The sequence below is a fragment of the Plectropomus leopardus genome, chromosome 7 (assembly GCF_008729295.1).
Source record: "Plectropomus leopardus isolate mb chromosome 7, YSFRI_Pleo_2.0, whole genome shotgun sequence".
Taxonomy (NCBI): Eukaryota; Metazoa; Chordata; class Actinopteri; order Perciformes; family Serranidae; genus Plectropomus; species Plectropomus leopardus.
In genome coordinates this window covers 21,444,054-21,464,837 of record NC_056469.1, presented here as the reverse complement: position 1 = coordinate 21,464,837, position 20,784 = coordinate 21,444,054, and the positions used below count along the sequence as shown (strand labels likewise).

The following is a 20,784-nucleotide window of genomic DNA, read 5'->3' as shown; positions in this document are numbered from 1 at the left end:
TGCTCCCTGCTGACAACAGCACTTTATAGTGTGGAATTCAATTGAGTTACCCGTTGCTCCACTTCATTTTTAGTGCAACCAGAGAATGCATCTGGATCTTCCCTCTGTGAAGTCATAGTGAATTAAGGGATGCTACTGTCTTACCTTGTTTGTAACCATGTAGAGTCTTTGTCAAACCACAAAGGACAAATCCAATCAAATTTGGTAGAGGAGGTTAAAGAGCTGACCACCCTGCCCTCCTTCTGTGGGCTTGTTACTCTTTAGAATTGCCCTCATAAATCTTCTCACTAAAGTAACAGAGTGCACAAAGCACAAGGGTATTTTAAAGGTTGTCAGAGATGAGATATAAAGTAACTTTAACACCAGTCAGTGAGCCATTGTAAACATAGTATTACTCAGCAGAGGACCGCTCAAAGTCAAGGCTGATGCCGAAGTGTGCTGTCAGTCCTCCTATGCACTTTATAGTGATTCTTCTCCGTTAAAAAAAAAAAAATAGATAGAATGTGATGATTCGTTTGCAAAATATTTGAATGTGCACATCCAGTTAATTTCATGAGCTACATAAAAGTAAAGTAGTGACAATCCCCCTCAAATGCCAAGTACTAGTTTACTTATGTGGGTTCATGAGATTTAGTGGGAGAGGAAACATATATTCATTTATATATCCCAAAGTAACATATTTCTCCTCTATTGTTGCTCTATTTGTTGTAGTCAGCACTTTACATGTTAGATTTGATGTTTGGTTTTTGTTGTACTCTATTTGTCCCGCTCCTCCTCCACTGTGATAAATGTGATGTGTGTGTGATGGCTGAGTAAAAAATGGGTGACAAAACAGCATTTTACTTTAAGTTCGACATGTTTCAACTCTAAGCTACCAGTAAAAAAATAAAATAGAAATATGTAATAAAAAATGTTGATGATAATTTCCTTTCATTTTTTTATATCAAAAAGTAGTTTATTGCAGTTTTACCAGTATACTAAAAGCAGCAGAGACGCAGAACCAAATGTACTTTAATATTTTTATTTATTGCAAGTAATATTGTTATAGCAATATTCCACAAAATTATTGCATACTTTCCTCATATCGTGCAGCCCACTGTTACAGGGAACAGTTGGAATTAATCCTAATAAAAAATGTTTGAATTGTGCAAGAAATCTCTTTTATGCAAATGTAGCACATACCCTACTCAATTGTTCTAGAAATACTAGAAATAATGAAATCCAATAAAGGCATAGTTTTTTTTTTTAAATCCCTATTTAAAGCCTTTTGATACATAGGATTAATTAAAAGACATTTAGTTATTGTTGTAAGTTAGACTTCAAAGACTTCTAGACTGCAACATGGAATGATGATGATGATGATGTCTGCTGTGTGATTGAGTACACAGCGAGTTGGTTTAAGCGTTGTCAACTCTAAAGGCTTACATGAGCTGAGAAAGGCTTTTGTACCTAATGTAGAAGCCACAGGAACACACAGTTAAACTGGTCTGATCTGCCCATTCTCAATTCTTAGCTTAGAGTTTGGCTAAACTGCCAAACTGGCTTCAATTTCTGTTTCCTCACTGACAGCGCCTTGATCAACACCAGAGGCGCTGCCAAAAACATTTGCAGGCTAATTAACAAAAAACCCAAGCCATCATGTTTCTGCATTTGTTTAATTTGGTTACAGGGTTGGCAGGTACAGTTTTATCTAGATAACTGCTTAATAGTCTCTCACTTTGTGTCGCGTACAGGCTCAGAACTGATGCCCAAAGCGCTGTCGACCAGGATCATCGGTGGAATCTGGTGGTTCTTCACGCTGATCATCATATCATCCTACACAGCTAATTTAGCAGCTTTTCTCACCGTGGAGAGAATGGACTCGCCTGTGGACTCAGCCGATGACATCGCTAAGCAGACTAAGATTGAGTACGGTGTGGTCAAAGATGGCGCAACCATGACTTTCTTCAAGGTATGTGCATAAACACAATGATTATGATTGGGTCAAGGTATTTTATTAATATTACGTTTTATATTCAAAAAGGTTTGATCAACCACTGAAGGTACTATGCAGGTATAGAATGAAATATGTCAGTCACAATATTGACACTGGATGGATTTCATTTAACGTGTAAAAACAGTCACACTGTAGTTGAGGCATGCAAAGTGCAAACATGCACAGTAATACGAATGTTGTACATGCATGTTAAAAACTGAGGCAAGATGTTGAATCATGACTTTTTAAATTCACTGTCAAAAATCTTATTCTCTATACAGTAGGCCCATGTTTCAAAAGGAAAAGAATCTCTCTCTCTCTCTTCATATATATATTTATATTTCCAGTTAGATCTTAATTCCCACAGCAAAGGCAAATTCTTCAGCTTCTCCACTTCTCTACACTGTTTGATGTGTTCCTCCATAATGATTTTTTTATTCCAAAGTTTCAGCATGCCTGCAGGGTCTTTGACTTTATTTTATTATTTTGAGCTTTGCTTTAGATGCTGCTGCTACACTGGTGCTGAATAACACATGTAACAGAGTTACAGTTTCTCCGAGTAAGAAAATGAAAACACTGCACATTTCTATTGAAGGCAGTCCATAAGTTTATGACATTCAATAGCACTAAAGTGAAAAAGAAAGATTCTTCCAGGGCATCTATGTGCCCTAGTTTTTATGCCCCTGAAAATTTGTAGTGGAGCTCGTAAACACTGTATGCCTCGTTGTTGAATCTGCTGAATGGTTTGTATGCTGGATCCCCCAGCTTTAATTATGTAATTGGGTTCAGTTTTTTTTCTTATCATGACAGTTTAAAACACGAGCAGTCTTGTAATTTCTACAAATCTCAATACTGTCAGATTGCTTACTTTTTATACTCCATGAATATAAAAAGTCTTGTCATAATTAGTGCACCTGGATCCAGCTCAACTCATTGACCCTTTACAAAGAAATCAACCCTCCACTCTTCTAAATAGCCATGAAAACAAAAGTTATTTTAGATCCTTCTGTACACTTTGATAAATCGTAGTTGTGATTGTAGCATCATAAATAGAAGGAGAAACAGGTGTTTAATTACCTCATCAGAGTTGCATGGCTCAAGTACCCTCTGCTCCCCCTTGCACTTACAGAAAGGCCTAATGATGTCGATTCAATGAGGCAGAGAAGCATGATAAATACTGAGGAGACCGGGGAGTAGATAAAGGCTTTGCAGATGTATGTAACTGAATGGATCTGGTCCCAGACTTATGTTCCTTTGAAAAACTGTCTGCGTTTTTTGCTCCTAAATCTAGATGAACATGTTAATAGATGTAGCTAGAGAAAAGTCTCTCTAGTCAAATAACTAGCCACCAGATGGAGGGGTATTCATATATTAGTTGAGAAGTTAAAGTTGTGGTTGTGGATTGCGGCAAAATCTATAATGAAAAATATTTCGCTTGTTGGATTCTGTGGCATTTGTTTCAATTTGTTAACCATTTCTGATATAATTCACTTCTTCCATCACCTCCACAAGACACTGCATGGTTGCAGAAATTTCTCCTTGTTTGCCACTTACTGCAATTAAAAAAACATTATACTGTAGTTATAATTATAATTAATTAAGTATAATTATATATAATACACAACAATCAAACTTATAATAGATATATGGATTAATTCACCAGCAAACAAATGTTTACTGATGGCTGACCAGGTTCTCTGACATTATCTCCTGCGTTACTTGATATTACAATGACATAAAGAAACTGTTAAAACAAACACAATAAGGTTATGTTTATGGTGACACTGTTGTAGCAAAACTATCTGTAAATGTGTGTGGAGAGTTGTGTAACTGTTTATCAATCAATGTGTGCAAAATAAGATTTGTATACGTGTAAAATAATCTCTAAATGCTAAATTTAAAGATTTATTTACACATTTACAGATTTTACTTCAAATTCACAGATTGCATCATCTTTTTACATGTTTGCAGATTTCTCTTCACTTTTACAGATCTGTGTACACATTTATATATTTGTTTACACCTTCATATATCTCAACACACTTGCAAGTCTGATACAATTTTGGAGTCTTTTTTTCTTACATTCTGATTATGCACACGGAGACTCAGAATACACAGTTACAGATTCTTGTGCACATTCACAATTCTCAATACGCATGTAAAGATTCTTTTACTCATTTATAAATGTCTTCACGTAACTATGGATTGATATGCATTTGCGTAACTATCCTCTGGAAACAATTCTACTACCGTAATGACCCTATAGTTTACAGCCAGTGCTGGCCAGGAGGTTCTCACGTCAGCTGAAAGCCCCCTTATGAAGGAGCCAATGTTTTGTTAAATTGCACACTGTATGGAGAGCACTGAAGGACGCACGTGAGAACGTCAGCTGTTTCCAAGGAAGCAGCTTTCACCTACTGTTTAAAGGTTGAAGGAAATTGGCAGTTGTACAGAATGCCATTTTGCACTCTTCGTGGAGAGAAGAGGTCTCTTGGGGAAACTTTCTTTATCTTGAATAACACTGCTGCAATGCCAACCAAAGCTGCACAAAGTCACCATATGGTGCATTTTTATTTCTGACCTCATCTACTCATCTGGGTGGTAAAAAGAAAAAAACATCACTAGATCTATTGACAAAGATGCCAACTTGGCAACACTTGCTGTACATCATAATTGGTACTTTTAAGTTTTAATATCAGCCTATCATATCTCAGTTTTAAGCAACCAGGACTGTGTTTCTAATGTAGTTACACATAATGGAAGGTTTCTTATAATAGCATCTTTCACAATTTGAAATGGCTTACAGTCTTTAGACAGTAATTATCTAGGATTAGACATGGCATAAACGTGACCTCGTGTAAAATTGCATGAAATACCACATAGGCTGATGCAAGACTAATGGAAAGGCATTCTATTATTGCTGCTTCAGTAGCACTTATGAGAATAGATGTGCGCAAAGCTTCAATTACTCTCTTTTAATCCTGTGACGATGGAGATCTGTAGGAGTAATCATATAAATCTATGTGGTCACTGGCTAGATTCGGTATTCTTAAATGCGGTAAATGGACAAATACTATATGTGTCATCTTTTCTATTCAAGCATTCAAAAAATAAATCCCCACAGGTGTAAAGTTCTCAGGGCTACAGACGGAGCAACCAGATTTCATGGTTAGCAGTATTTTTAGATTCACCACCTAGAGCTGTAATGTTTGAAAGTAATTTTGTTCAAGCTCAACCGTTTTTTAGTGGTAATAGCATTGTATATTTTTCAAACACTTTTTCCTCACCTGCAGCAAGGGAGATTGTTCAAATGAGGTTCAAAGGCACTTTTTAAAAACTGTCTCTTTCCATCCCTTACAGAAATCCAAGGTTTCTACTTTTGAGAAGATGTGGGCCTTTATGAGCAGCAAGCCAAGCACATCACTGGTGAAGTCTATTGAGGATGGGATTCAGAGGGTGCTGAAGTCAGACTATGCCCTCATTATGGAGTCCACGACTATCGATTACATTACTAGGAGGAACTGTAACCTGACACAGGTGGGAGGGATCATCGACAGCAAAGGCTATGGCATCGGCACTCCCCTCGGTAAGACCTGCCAATACATTTGAGACAACCGGATAATAAAAAATTCTCCTTTTTATGCGTAGTGTCTTGCCTTATGATGAGAGTGAGGGACTGCATTTTAGACAGCAGCATAAGACGTGGGTTTTTTTTTTTAAGCTACTAGTCAGACAGTATGCCACAACGTGTTTATGAACCTTATTATCACAGAATCCAGCTGGCGTTTCTTCCAAAGTAAAACAGGCCTTATGTTGCTTCCAGGCTCCCCGTACAGGGACAAAATCACCATAGCAATCCTAAGCATCTTGGAGGATGGGCGCCTACACATGCTGAAGGAGAAGTGGTGGAGTGGGAGCAGCTGCTTGGATGAAGAGCGTCACGAGACAGGCCCCATGGGTATCCAGAACCTGGGTGGTATATTCATTGTGCTGGCATCTGGCCTAGTGCTGTCTGTTTTTGTGGCGATTGCTGAATTCATCTACAAGCTAAGGAAGACTGCAGAGCGTGAGCAGGTATGTGTCCCCATAATATATCACATTCAGAGTGTGTTATTTTCTGAATTTGAGCTTTACTCTGTGGATTGGATGGATGGAAAATTAATCTAACATTAATTTAATTACACTCCGCTACAATTTCAGTTCATTTCACCCTCAATATTTGCAAAGAAGTTGCTAACCATGCCTATTTTGTTATGATACTTATTCCACACATAGCCTCTAAACCAAAGCCATGCTCTATTCATGGCTTTTAATTCAAACACGTTATAAAAGGATTTGCATGCCTTTGGCTAATCCCTAGGAATACTTGGGCCATAACACCACAACATTTACTTATTTTAACAGGCATAATTGCAAATTGGAGCATAGAGAATTAATCCATTATTAGTCATTGGAGATGTCAGAATAGCATGAACCCTTTTACTGTTGTAAATCACTAAGTTGAGTCATGCTAACTGAGTAGTTGCACGCATGCTCATGCACCATACTTGTTCACTCCCTCTGACACAGCAGCAATAATGAACCGTGTGCAGGCTACATGTGGTGGTGGTGCGATTTGACATTGCTGACAGCCACGGGCGTGCGCACACACACACACACACACACACCAGCAGTAACATGACATGGATGTTTGAATGTGTATTGTGCTCTTTAGACTGTCGACACTCTCTGCTGTCAGAAGAATTTAAAGCTAAGGCATTTACCCCCCCGTCCCTTTCCCCTCTTCTCCTTCTTGCTCCCCTCCCCGCATCCTCCCTTTTCGCCCAGAGGTCTTTGTGCAGTGCCATGGTGGACGAGATCAGACTGTCGTTCACCTGCGAGAGGCGGGTGAAACACAAGCCTCAGCCTCCAGTCATGGTGAAGACGGATGCAGTGATCAACATGCACGCCTACAACGACCGACGACTCCCAGGAAAGGACAACATGAGCTGCAGCACTGGGATGACTCCCGTGTTCCCGTGACAATGTGCTCCCCCCAGGGCAAGAACCTCCTGAGCAACGTGTCAGGGGCGATGCCAGAGACTAGAGACAATGGCATAGACGGGATCACCAGATTCACCATTAACCACAGTGACATGGGGACACTAACAAAACACGGGCAACTCAAAATGGCAGCATCAGCCACACAGGTATGACAACATTCACCACTGTACTCCAAACCACAAGAGGTCAAAGAAATATTTGGGGGAGGTTCTGGGAAAACAGTATACCTAAAAAATCAGTTTCAAGTCTGATGTTTACGTGCGCAACACAAAAACACAAGGAAATACACATTGTTCAAGGAATCCTCAAACAGTAAAAGGACTGAGAATTTTTTGGGAAAATACGAACCGAGGCAAGAAGAGAAGCTCTTTTAAGAATGGCAATAAATGGCAGATATGCATGGAGACCAGAGAAGAGCAGTTTTCATAGATCATCATTTTGTCAGGCATCAAAGTATGATATTGATTTCTTACCCTTATCCTGTTAATTCACACAAACTCCCGAATGGCCTTTGATGGCAGAAAATAATGTTACCTCAAACATGTTGTCTGGGCTTGAATGGTTATCTCTGAGTCATGATCCACAGGATATGACACAGGATCTCTTGAGAGCATGGTTCACAGGTACACATGATCATCTGTGAGAAGACTGTTTCAGTGTCTTCAATATTGTTGTTGATGGAGACCCATAGAGAGACACAACTCTTCACCAGTACATATAAGTTTGGTAAGTTGTCATGTGAAATTAACTGTAATGTCACCACGAAGCAATTAATAATTAATGTGAAGACTGAGTTGAGCTGAAGTACATTTTATGTCAAAGGGATCTTTTTTGCATGATTTAATTTTAATCAGTTAAAATATTGATTGCCAAAGAACAGACCAGTCAACAGAACTAGATACTGTAAGGGCTGGGTATCAGTCCTTTTAAGGTATCCACAGAAAAGAAAAAAAAAAAAAACAGTACCAAGAAGTATCAAAATATCTCCTGTCTAAAAATATCTGCTTTTGATCCCTTTTTTCTGGAGTTCTGATCTGGGACTAATGTGATTTCTCACAGAATAAGCAAACTTTCTGTTGCTGCCGTCTCCAGAGTCAACTGTGGTGTGTTTGACTTCACAGAAGTCTTCACAAAATGTCCCAATGTATGGCTATATTCCATTCACATTACGGGTATTGAATGAAGTATTCTATTGATAATCAGTATCACTAAGGGTACTGGTATTAGTACTGGTATCGCAATTTTTTTAAATGATACCCAGCCCTAGATACAGTTCCTGCTCACTTAGCTTTTAAGACTTCACACTAAACTTGCATTTAATGCAAAGTAAATTGGAGTTGTTTAAATTAGGCCCATAAGGGGCCTAATTGCCAAAACAGTTTTTTTCCAACCATGCAGTGTAATATGTATCCAAAGTAAACTGTAATTGGCACTGTTGTATGACCATAAATGCTGGTTTTGCAAACCACCTCACATCAAAAGTATCAAGACTGTAATGTAAAACAATCATTGAATAAGAGTGATGATGGGAAAAAAAAACAGACAGATTTCCTCATGGATCTTTTTTTTTTCGTTTAAATGTAAGTCCTTTGTGATTCTTAAAGGGATAACCACAGAAGTATTGAGCAATTATAGCAATTATATGAATCAAATTCAAGAGTTTGTGCTCAACTTTGATGAAATGGTAGCATGTCTGTACTTCAATGTTTATACAAAAACATACCGATACACATGTATATGTACGGACGGGGTTGGACATTGAGACTGTGACCTGAAAACCATTTTTTGAGTGCATTTAATTGTGATGTATCCATTCAACTACATGCTGGACCACTGAATGTCCTGAGTACTTCTGACCACATGTTGGAACAGTTATTCATTTTCCAGGTGTGATCAAGAGGTGGAAATCTGGTTGTTTTGCATGATGAGCATTATGAGGACTGAGCGAGGGTTTGGATTTAAATGTAAACAGCTTTTGAAGGTTATCTCAGACTTGAAAGTCACAAGCTCTTTCTGTTTAATTACCTGGTGTGGACAAAGTCAAACCATATGTGTAGTGTGTGAACATGCTGAAAGACAGTGAGGTGAATAGACAAAAGACAGATGATTTTGTGTGATCATGTTGACTGTAACGCCTTTTGAGTAAGTGTATATCTTCAGCAAATGTCATGCGTAGAAAGATTCGAGGAGTCTGTGAACTGCTGTCACCTGGGAGCCGAACGAACAACAAACCTCTGTGAGGTTTACGATGTCGTTACGGTGAGATTAAAAAAAATCGTAACTATCTATGATTCAAGAAAACTCCAATCTGTAAAACTTAGCATTGGTTTGGTAGAGATTCACTGTATAATTGTCTATCGATTCCCTTCTGCAAAGTAGAGTATGTAGATAAGATCAGCAGGAGAAAATGTATTTTGCTAAATTTATACTGTTATAAATTAATTCTGTTCGCAGTCAGATATGTTATAGATGCTATTTATTTCATTAGAGAGGTCACTTAACCTACTTCCTCACTTTGCCCAAGTTCCGTAGCCCCAAACCTTGTTTATTTATTTAATGGAAATGCATTATATTATGGTATATTGGATTACTATCATCCAGATGGGAAACTGTGTGTAAATCTTCTTTTATGATAGCTGATATATTTCTGTAAGGTGGACATGAAATGGAAAAGTTGAGCTTCCCCAAAAATTTAGGGAATAACAGGAATTATCTTGTGTAACTGGACCTTTACTGCTCCCGAAATCCCGATTAAGATCTGGTCTTAAGTATGGCCACTGCTGATGCGTGGTTATACAATATTACTGTTACCCTCATGTGTACTGTAGCTTCCCATGCAGGTGATTCAAAGACTCAAGTTTGCTTGTATTTCACCTGTGTAATATGTGAAAAAATTGAGAATTTTATCATAATCAAAATTAGTTGGAATTACAACAGGGTCTCTGATTTGGCTGATTCAGTCAGTTTGGTTACTGAATATATACATCTTTTTTATAAATTAATGTGAATAATAATGTCATTTTACACAAAATTGTATGACATGTGAGAGAAAAGTAATGCAAAATGTAAGCTACATAACCTGTGTTCCATTAGCAGTGTGTGATATGAGTTTTGATTTTCCAGCAGTCACAATGGTATGCCTTTTTATGTATACCTTTCTTTTGAGTTGCACAGCTTCTATCATTTGGCAGAAAACCTCTCGAACAATACGATGAATATGTTGGTGCCAACCAGGGTTTTCTTTGTGGACATGCAGAATTTCTATGAATATAGTTTTTGTAAGGTTTTGTAAAAAAAAAAGGGAGAAAAAAAAACACAATTTTGTTTTCCTAGTAACTGTATGTGTTAAGAGAATATTAGAATAACTGACATCTGAGTAAAACATGGGGGAATTCAACAAAATATTATAGAAAAGCTATTGAATTATTTTCTTTTTAACACATTGTGAATAATTCAATTGTACAGTTTGCTGTATGGGTTATATGAAGTTTTAAATAAAAAAATACAAACTATTCATATCTCCTGTTGAGCTACTGAGTGACTGATGCTGTGTTACCATGCTGGATATATGTAGCGAAACATGGAATTAGCATGGAGAAATTAAATGTGTGTCCCTTTTATCTGGACAATATCAACCTAGAATCAACTCATTCAAGATAACGGTTACATTTAAAGGTTGACTGTGTAGGATTTCGGACAATTTAATATTCTTAGCCACGTCTCCATTAGTTTATTATCAGCTAAACACAAGAATTGTGCTTTTGTTACTTAGAGTGTTTCTTAGACCAGATAAACCCAACACTAGCTCTAGATAGGGCCATTTCCATTTTCGGGTCAGCCACTGCTGGGAGAAGTCCCCACTAAATCCTACACACTAGACCTTTAACTTCATTCATATTTACTTTTAACTCATAAGTTTTACAATAAAGAGCTCCTTGCCACTAAGCCTATTTAGTGTACTTGTACTTTGGTGTAATTTAATTAATATACAAAAATATTTTTACAATTTAGACATTTTTACACGAAATAAATTATTGACACCAACTCAGTTTTAAGTATATTTTCAGTATTTCAGTATTTTTTTTTCTTTTTTCAAATTGCTGGCAACATTATTAGATTAAATTACTTTAGATTAGATTAGATTTTAGATGAACTCAGTGGGGATCATAGCACTATGTAAAATGAAAGAAGATATGACAAACAAACATCAAAAGTAGAGTGAACAATTAGAGCAAGCAAATGTGTTGGAGAAATACTTGACAGATTTTCAAAATGTACTTTGCTGGCTGTTTTGCTATATGTCAAATGGGAAAATGTATGCATTTTACAGATGTTCTTGTGCAGGCAAATATGTATATGTGACTTATATATTTTTTTCATTTGCAAACAGTCAATTTTCAAGAAATTTTAAACAGTATTTTTCATCAAGTGAGATGAACATGAGCATGTGGTGAATATTTTGCAAGATGTTTTTTTCTATAAAACAAGTCTGGCTTAAGTTTGGTCAACAGATTATTCCAAGTCAAATATTGTGATGATCCAAATATTAAATGTCCAGCATTTAAGGATTTTCACTTTTGAGATTATGCACGTCCAGGAAGCATCATGTGACTGAAAGTCAACCTAAGGGGACACATAAACATTGTAACGTAAATAGTGGAATTAGCGACACACCTTTTATAAGAGACATGATATACTTATAGTGTCATTGTCTTATAAAGCCATGTGGGCTGGGCACAATTAAGTGCATGACACTTAAATAAACTAATCAATCAATATAGTGTATTTTGCCTCAGTCATTATTTATTTATTTATTTATTTCAGCAAAAAAAGATAATGCTATATTTCCTCCAATAAAATAGAATATACAAAAAAATCATATAGATAGGTAGCATGATAAACATTGGGTAACTAACAAATAGGAAACAGAGGAACCTTTGAAGACTGAACATCTTAAGATCTGTCAAAAGTGTCTCATGGTAGAAATAACTATTCAGTACCGTTAAACCTTCCCCATATCACATATATATATAATGTCTAATACTAAATAAGAAAAAAAGCAAAACTACACTATGTTAGGCTGGGATTTTTTTTGCATTTTTTTTTGTTGTTTTTTTTTTTTTTAATTTCTACTCCACAACCACAAACAGTATGTGTCATGTTGCATGCAACAGCAGCTGCATGGTGGGACTGCTTTTATTGCATAACCAGAAAGGGAAAAAGGAGCAAAGCTTCAAATGGTGTTCATGCATGAAAGAGAATGTGTTGTGACGTGAGGTGGCCAATCGACAGCAACAGGCAGAGATTAACCTTGCTGGCATTGGAATGGCAGACGTGCGTGTTAAAAAAGCAGGGGAAACCCCAGGCCATGGCGTTGAGGAGCAGCGGGCGCATAATGAGCGATGGGCAGGGGCCTTGCGCCTAATGGGAAGATTTATTATCTCTCACTATCAATTAATCCCTTCGGACAGACTGGGGCCAGCAGGAGCGCATCAGGAGTATGTAAAAGAGAGAGAGGGAGGCTGAGGGAGGATGGGAGCCAGCCAGATGAAGAGAGAGATGTGAAAGGACATGAGTGGTGGAGTGAGCTGGAGCAGTGGGGCGAAATGAAAAAAGATGGGGTGAGAATTGGAGAGAAGGCAGGGAGAATGGGGGAGTATTTTGAAGATAATATCCAAGAAGATTTGAGAGCTATAGAGAGAGTGATGGGAGAAAAACAAAGAGTTAATGACAAAGTGAAGAAAGAGGTATAGTTGGTAATAAGATATGAGCGTGGAAAGACAATGCAGGAGTTACATGAGATAGAAATAAAAGGGGGAACAAATAATGAGCGAGGCAACGGTAGATAAAGAGAAGTCAAGACGTCTATGGGAGACTCATGGAACATAAAACAGAATTTTGTAGACTGATACAACACTACGAGCTACTTTGTGCACATGCTTTAAAAGATTAGCTAGATGTTGAGCTTGAATTCTCTGAGCAGGACTGCTGGTGCAATAATGTAGATAGAAATCTCCGAAAGTAGGTCAACCAATATAGACTATTTTAAGAAATAGCGCTTTTGTAGAGCCCTTTTTGAAAATAAACTACACAGTTACTAAATGGATTTTAATGAAAAGAATTATTCCATTCAAAGTCAGTTTTATGTGGCGGCGCTCAATTATGGTAGAGTGGCTTTTAAGAAAAGGGACATTTTTCTTTTTTCATGAAGGAAAGTCTATGTTTGATTTAATGTTAATGTGCCTCAGCCTAATGTAGAACCATAAACTATTTATCTAGAGTGGTTTTACATAGTGTTCATCATGTTGTGAATAGCAGAGGCAATGAATGGCATAAGGACTCTGCAGTACCTTTACAGTCCTCAAGCTCGTGTCCTCAGATTTATTCTCATATATTTCACTGTACTGCAGTGTGTACGATAAGTGACATGCTAGATGGAGAAAGTACACCCTAAAGTTGACCTCCAGCGTCTGTGCCATTATGGAGACTTCCTCGCTCTGTTGCTCATGCACGCTCGTGGCGGTTTTCTCACTCTGATGGCACATGTCCAGACCAGTGCTCTTTTTGATGACCTTGACAGGGCCGTCAGTGGGTGATGTTCTGCTTGACACTCCGGGGCGATGTGCTGGAGCCCGATGGCTGTGCATCATCGACCCATTTGGGGGTGAATGAATGCCCGACCCATGCCATGCCCATCTCAGCGGACCCACTGGGTAAGAGACCCATCTTAGCTGAAGCTGCACCAGAGGATTGGCTTGATAGGGGAGCCAGTGTGCGCTGAACCTTATTATAGGCAATGTCATCATCCCCGAAAACTGAATTCCCTGCAGGAAGCTCGGGATATGTAGCGGTAAAGGATGCAGCTGAATAAAAATTGTTCTGGAGGAATGAAGGTAGATATCACCTTCGAAAAGGTGCAAGAGCAGAGGGTATTACAAACCAGGGCATAGAAAGTTAGAGTTGTAATCCTCAAAGTTAGGATTTTTTTTTTAAATCAAACCCTATTTTGGCTACTTTGTATTGCACTTCTTCAATAGCCATAAAATCTACACTCTGTGATTACTTTTCTATACAATAGTTTTCATTGTTGGATGCAAAGTCACGACGAATACACAGGAAAAGATGCAGCATGTAATCCTGAGTAACAGTAATTTTATTTTAATATCAGCCCCACTGTTTATTTGTCAACTAAGTGCTGATGCTTCACAATAAAAGCGTTCAACTATCAAAACAAAGGGTGGTGCCTAACAACATTAAGTCATTTTAAAAAATGTCTACAACAGAGACAACAGATTGTTGTTATCACACATTTAATTTTGACAAGGGTCTAAAATTAACCTTGGCTAAAAGATTGGCCAAAACATGTTTTAACTGCCATAAAGCTGCATAATATAATATATATTATTCAATTAAAAAATAAATAGAGAAAAGAAATGATAGACAGTATAAACATAGGGCATGAGGAGACGGGGGGGACGCCGCACTGTTATCAGAGGAGCCGTGAACTGTGATTACTCTGAGCTGCATGAACCGGAATGATTTATAATATAATACAGGCTATTTGAATATCTCTTTTTCCCTGATGGTCTGAATGAGTTGCCAAATCTTTTGTGAATCGTTTTTTTGAAAAAGAAGTTGCTGAAAGAGTCTGAAAAGTCACTTGATCTAGCAAGAGGGTCACTAAGTTGGCAACGCTGAGCACAGTGCGCTGGATTCATAACACAAGACAAAACAGAGCAACACTGCAAAACCCAATGCGGCACATCAGTTATTTCATCATGATTATCTTGTTATCATAATTCTTAGACGCTAAAATCACAATTGAAAATGAAATTCAGTTATGCACCCAGCCCTAAACATAGTGTTGGTGGACCACAAGGCTCAATCACAGAATTGTGATATAAGATTGACAAGTTATACTGCATGCTGGCACCAATGCAAAACAAAACATGGTTTATTAACTCATGTGTTGTAGTGATGAAGATTTTCGTGATGAAGGTCTTTTTCAACATTCTGCTAATCGCAACTGACCTCATTCATTTTAATAGCCAAAATCACTGACTTAGAAATACATCTGTAGTTGCACCCAGGAAGTGTCGGCTGCTCATTTTGGACCTTGGGAGTAATGGAACAAAAAGAAGGCACATTGAGCTGAATGTGACAAGCTCCACATCTCGGGCTCTTCAACAAGATAAACTGTATTTCACAATTATTGATCATGGAATAGAAAACAATTTGTGTCATTCGCTTGCTAAAATAAAATCAAAATCCTAATTTGGGTCATGGGCCATGAAAGGGATTTCCATTAACGTATTCAAATGAAGCAAGTCAAACATCAAGATTGTATTGACACTGATACATTTTCACTCTCACATATGGCATTGTGCCAAAGAAGCTGGACTATTACAAGACTGTTAGAAGGTCGATAGCAATGTCCATCCCAATAACGTTAAAAATAATGAACAATTAATGAGTGTGTAATTACAGCACACCATAATGCTCTAATAAAGTGGTACCACAGAGGGAATACTCATGCATATTCTACCTTCCATAATGAGCTTGGCATTACATGCATCGTATTTGTACAGGGAGACACCATATGGTGGAATGTCGGAATGAGAAAAAAGCATTGTTTATTCCAGACCCCGTCGCTTTTATTGCAAATCACTGACACCACCAGTATCAGAGCTATATCCTCACATCATCATGTTGAATTATCCATTTGACTTGAGGTGAAATAGCGTGATAGAGATATTGCCCATGAAATGCCTTAGTGACTTGCTCTTTCTATTCTCTGTCTTTGACCCTGATAATGACTGGAATAGAGGCTTTTTATGAATATAAATATAGCACTGGATGAAAAGCAATTTTCTCTCGTGTACATAAAATAACACTCTTGAACATCTTAAGTGAAGTAGTAGAGTTTTGTCAAGAAGGTACTGTACAGTTTAACATTGCATGGTGCACTCAGCGGCCACTCCATTAAGCACACCTCTTCATTTCCGTAAATCACTCAGACCTCCAGAGAGCAAGTCGCATGTCACTGAAGCCACACACACTATTTCTCTAAATGTTAGAATGCATATGATGCAACAATTACATGCTTTAAAATAAATGATGGTCTGTGCAAGCATCTCAGACCTTACCAAGAATCGTGCAGCAGACAAAACGCATGCAGTCAGCTGCAGTACTGAGGGCAAAAAAACCCTCATTCATAAGAGGTGTCAGGGAACGATAAGACTCATTCAAGCTGACAGGCGGGCTACAAGTACAAAAGAATATCACAGTACAACGGTAATGTGTAAAGGGCATCTCATTAATACACAGCTCATTGAACCTCGAGGTTGCAAGGTTAAACCAGAAAAGTAGCTCAAGCTGTAGTGGTTCAGAATGATGGATGAAAACGCTGCATCAGTTTCTACTGCAACAATCTGAGGAGGAAGAATGAGATGTGAACAATATGACTGCATCTGATAGTAATAGTAGAGGCGGTTGTGGTGGTGGTGTATTGATACTTGATGGCTTTTATTACACAATTTCATGCCAATAAACTATCATTTGAATGCCAAACTCTTCTATCTTATCACAGTGTGTGTAGCTTTAAATGTATGTAATCTTCTGCCACTACATTCTCTCAAACAAAAGTATTAAAAGACAGAGCAATGCTGTCACTGCAGTCAGTTTATCCTTGTTAGGATTCCTTCTAGAGGTTTATGCCTGAGGCCGAATTATCCACAGAGGTCTCTTCCACTCCAAAACGAATGCACCCGATGATTTAAACCCGTAAAAGCACGGAATAAAGCAGTTTCATATTAAAAATAAATGTTTCTCGAATGCTATTCCTACAGCAGGGGCTCGAGCCGAGCTGCTGCTAATGTTTGCTCAGCTTGTTTCTCTGATAACTCAAGATCCAGACTTCTAATGACTAAATCCTTCATCCGGTTAAAATATTTAGTTAAAAATTACCAAGATCTGAAAAATGTTAATTAAATCTGGATAAAAACTCAATTTATCACAGCTTTTGGCAGACAACCACAACCCCGATGCATGTGCAAAGGGGTTATGACACAACTGGCAGGCGACTGAAACTGAATGACACGGACCATGTCCTTCACTAAAGTTAAGTAATAAAGTTATTTCTTTGGGCTTGAATATTTTTGGAAACATCTGGGATATACACACCTAAAAAAAAAACATAATGTTGGTCAAGTCATTTTTAGACATTTTAAGGTGGAAAAGACACACATGATGCCTTCAAATAACCTATGCAAATAGATATTTCAGACGTGCAGATTTAGATGTTATGCTTCATTAAGTACCCATATCACTGCTTGATGATAGGTATCATGGAAAATACTACATATATTATTGCACACATAGGACATAAAATATACCTTTCTATTGCAAGTGTTGTATAATAATATAGATTTGGGAATTTGCTGTGAAGCTGTAAGCGAAACTTTTAAGTGGAAGGCATGGGATTTAAAACATAACACAAAAAAAACTTCATAACTTACACTCACTGTTTTCAATTTAGCTCAACTGTCAACAAAATAACCAGATTTGTTGAAGGGAGCAGATTTCAAGTGATTTTCACTCAGACTGTGTCCCCACACATCCAGAAATTGTGTTTTCTGCTGCAATAAGACTAACTACTACATCAGCCCGAACAATGGATCACAAACCAACAAAGCGCCTTTGAGACAAGCTGGATGAAATGCTAACGCCATTAATGTTTCACTGAAGTTACTTCAGAAAATGATAGATGTTATCCAGCCATCAAAAGACCGAGATCTCTTTGAAAGCTCATAGCATCTTGTTGAGTCCATGCATAGAAAATATTCTGCTCAAGATGAAACAGAGAGAGCTTTGCTTTCCTTGTCACAGATGAAAAATCTTAAAAACAAAACTCATCTTTTTGCAGAACTGGAAAGCTCACTGCCAGCAGGAGGCATCAGAGTTGAAATTGTGACAGCTATTAATTCCTTTGCCTGTTGGAGGTGCATCTGTAGGATAAAACTGCATCCGCTATTGCTTTCATGTCCTGTAGGTGTCACAGGTGAACCTGTCTACCGATGATTGAGCTGCTCCCTCTAGTGATGAATCTGCAGTCGGCCGAATGTAAGCCAGTTGTGAGCAAGACAGAGTTATTGGGCAGTATCTTCAGTCTCTTGCTTTGCATCTAAAACAAAACATTTGGACCTGCCTAAGTGATCCTGGCTAGGTGGATCTGATATTATGGCCACCGAGTATGTTTTTTTAAGGTTTGGATTTGTTGTGTGAGGCAGATCTCTCTCATCATCAAACAGGAACTCCAAACCTCTTTGCTCGCTTCTACCTGAGGAGATACTGTCAGTGTTTTATCCCAAGGTTGCTTGCAGCCTACAGCAAGGCTGTTTGATGTTGGCTCAGCACCAGACTTCATTCGGTTCCAGAGAGGAATGAAGTTCACCAGCAGATGATTTGCTATTCTCTATCAAACTCCATACTTACATTTCCATCCCTCAACTTGGGAAGCTGCCAGTGCAACACAGCATGTAAACCTCCCTAAAATTGGCTAACATAATAGTTATGAAAAAAAGAGCAAGGTTTTACAAAGGCAATTCTTTACTATTACATTTTGACTTAGCATTGACCTGTTACAGTTAAACTGGTTTGTGGTGACTTCTTTTCACAGCCAGCTAGTGGTGGGATAAAAGTACGTTTTCAGAATTGGTGAGCGGCAGCAGCTATAATGACTTGATCATGATGATAAGTTTAATGGAGGCTTTCTTCTACTACAAGAGAGTGAGGCCGTTTTGCATTGCTATGGCAGAGAGTAAGTAATTATACCAGACACCAAATGTAAGTATGTCTTTTGCTCTCTTTGCCTCCTCTGTAGAAAAAAAAATCCTCAGTGATGGAAGCCAGAGAGTCTCTCTCCTCTCTCTTCTATAAGAGGACATTATATGGCCTGTCCACAGGGAAGGTGCTAGAGGGTGTCTGGCTGGCTGGGGTAAAGTTTATGGGCTGTGAAGGCCAATTTGGGCAGCCTGCAGATGGAGTCCAAAACCGCCATGTCACGTTCCTCCTCCCTCTATCGCTCTCCAACAGGACGTTGAAGAGAAAAAAAAAGAAAAAAAAAAAGAAAGGCTGCTATCACTCAGGGAACAAAACTCCAGTTGAAAACTATTTGACATTTTGAGTGGTAGTGGCATGGATTTGTGTAACGTAAACTGCTCATTAATATTGAATAAGGAAGTGACAGTTGGAGGGACTTGGCATACACTCCTGGCACTTCAAGCGGGATTGCAAGTGATGGCTGGGTGCTTTGTTTAACCCAATATGTGGTGGTTAAGTGAAAGAACAGCTGCTTTGGACCTCTAAGACCAAGGTGCCGCTTAGCAGTGTCGAGACTATCTGCCCATCTGCAAAAACCCTCAAATGTCATTTGCACGCAAAGGTAATACCTGCTCTATTTTGATTTTATATCTATCATTGAATTACAGCTCTTAACTTAATTTGTCTACATAAATCAAAGTCCTTTTTTAATGGTGACAAAGGCAACATATAATTTTTTCAAAATGAGTTTTCGGCGAAGGTAAATTACAATGTTATGATGATACGTTGTAAATGTAATCTTGTACTTTTTGGTGAGAACAGTTGTTTGAAGGAGAAATTTGTTAATGTCTTCACAGCAATACAAAGCTGACATTAGAGAGGGAATTAGGGTATATTATATATCGTAAAAAGGCTTCTGAAGCACTTTTTTCCAATGTTCTTTTGCATGGAAGAAGATTATATTAAAATTTGTCTTATCAATGTGCACTGTTAAATTTGTGCTCTTTCAAAGGCCGTGTAATGAAGGGCTAAATGTCTTTAAAACTGTCTATTTCTCTCTTTATAATTAAGATTTTTTTCCTTGCACAAAAGTGTGAATACAATACAATAAAAACAAATAATTTTGGTATAACATTGGTACCCCCTTCTGCCAAAGCGTTATTTTAAATATCGGAACTGGTATTGACCTAGAATTTCACCATCAGCACATCTCTAATAAATCTAATTTCTTTACTCTTATTTATTACATTTATAAGTAGTCTTCTAAAATATATTCCGACAGATGTCTGTTCAGTATTGGTTTCAAGTCCTTTGGATCTGGCTCCTGTAACAGATCCTGGCAGAGTTTCCGTGGTTTCAGACAGTAAACTAACACCACCTTATGTCACGCACTAAATATGCAGTTGCAAACCAAGCTGCACACTGTAGCCATAAAGTGCATGATTAAAACGTGTGTCTCACTCAGTATTTATGGCAGATGACTGCCGTTGTGCTACACTGATTTTAATAACCACACAAAGCTGCAAAAATGTTAATGTGTAGCCACTGAAAATAACAATTTATGTCTCCCATTGTGTTTTATTTTTGTGGCTCCTTGTTGCCTGTGTTTATGGGTAAGGCCAAATGTAAAGTCATATTTAATTACAGAGCATTATTGCTTAATGAGGCTGTGTTAATGCAAGCTAGTGTCTCAGATATAAAAGATAAAGAGACAGCACCTGTAGCCTAACATTAATGGGACATCGTATTACCTTTTTCGTTGACATGGAGTCCATTCACAGCAGTAAATTTAGAGATGTGATGTGTAATGTTCTGATTGAATAAGATGAAAACTCTTTTTTTGTGTTGCTGATTTGTTAAATGAAAGGGATTTGAATTAATATGTGTCAGGAATGGGACCTGGAAAGCTGCTTACTGGAACTCCTCCAAGTGCTCAAGTCATACTT

The 20,784-nt window shown here is 38.0% G+C and overlaps 1 protein-coding gene across 1 annotated transcript in view; it reads left to right on the top strand.

The window, feature by feature from the left end:
- The window catches only part of LOC121945591 (glutamate receptor ionotropic, kainate 3), a 117,210-nt gene extending 110,161 nt beyond the window's left edge, over positions 1-7,049 (top strand). The window contains exons 13-16 of the mRNA XM_042489838.1: positions 1,734-1,951; positions 5,336-5,561; positions 5,799-6,049; positions 6,803-7,049. Of these exons, the coding sequence (XP_042345772.1) occupies positions 1,734-1,951; positions 5,336-5,561; positions 5,799-6,049; positions 6,803-6,997 (890 nt within the window). The 3' untranslated portion in view covers positions 6,998-7,049. The remainder of the gene's footprint in view (positions 1-1,733; positions 1,952-5,335; positions 5,562-5,798; positions 6,050-6,802) is intronic.
- Positions 7,050-20,784: the final 13,735 nt, after the last annotated feature.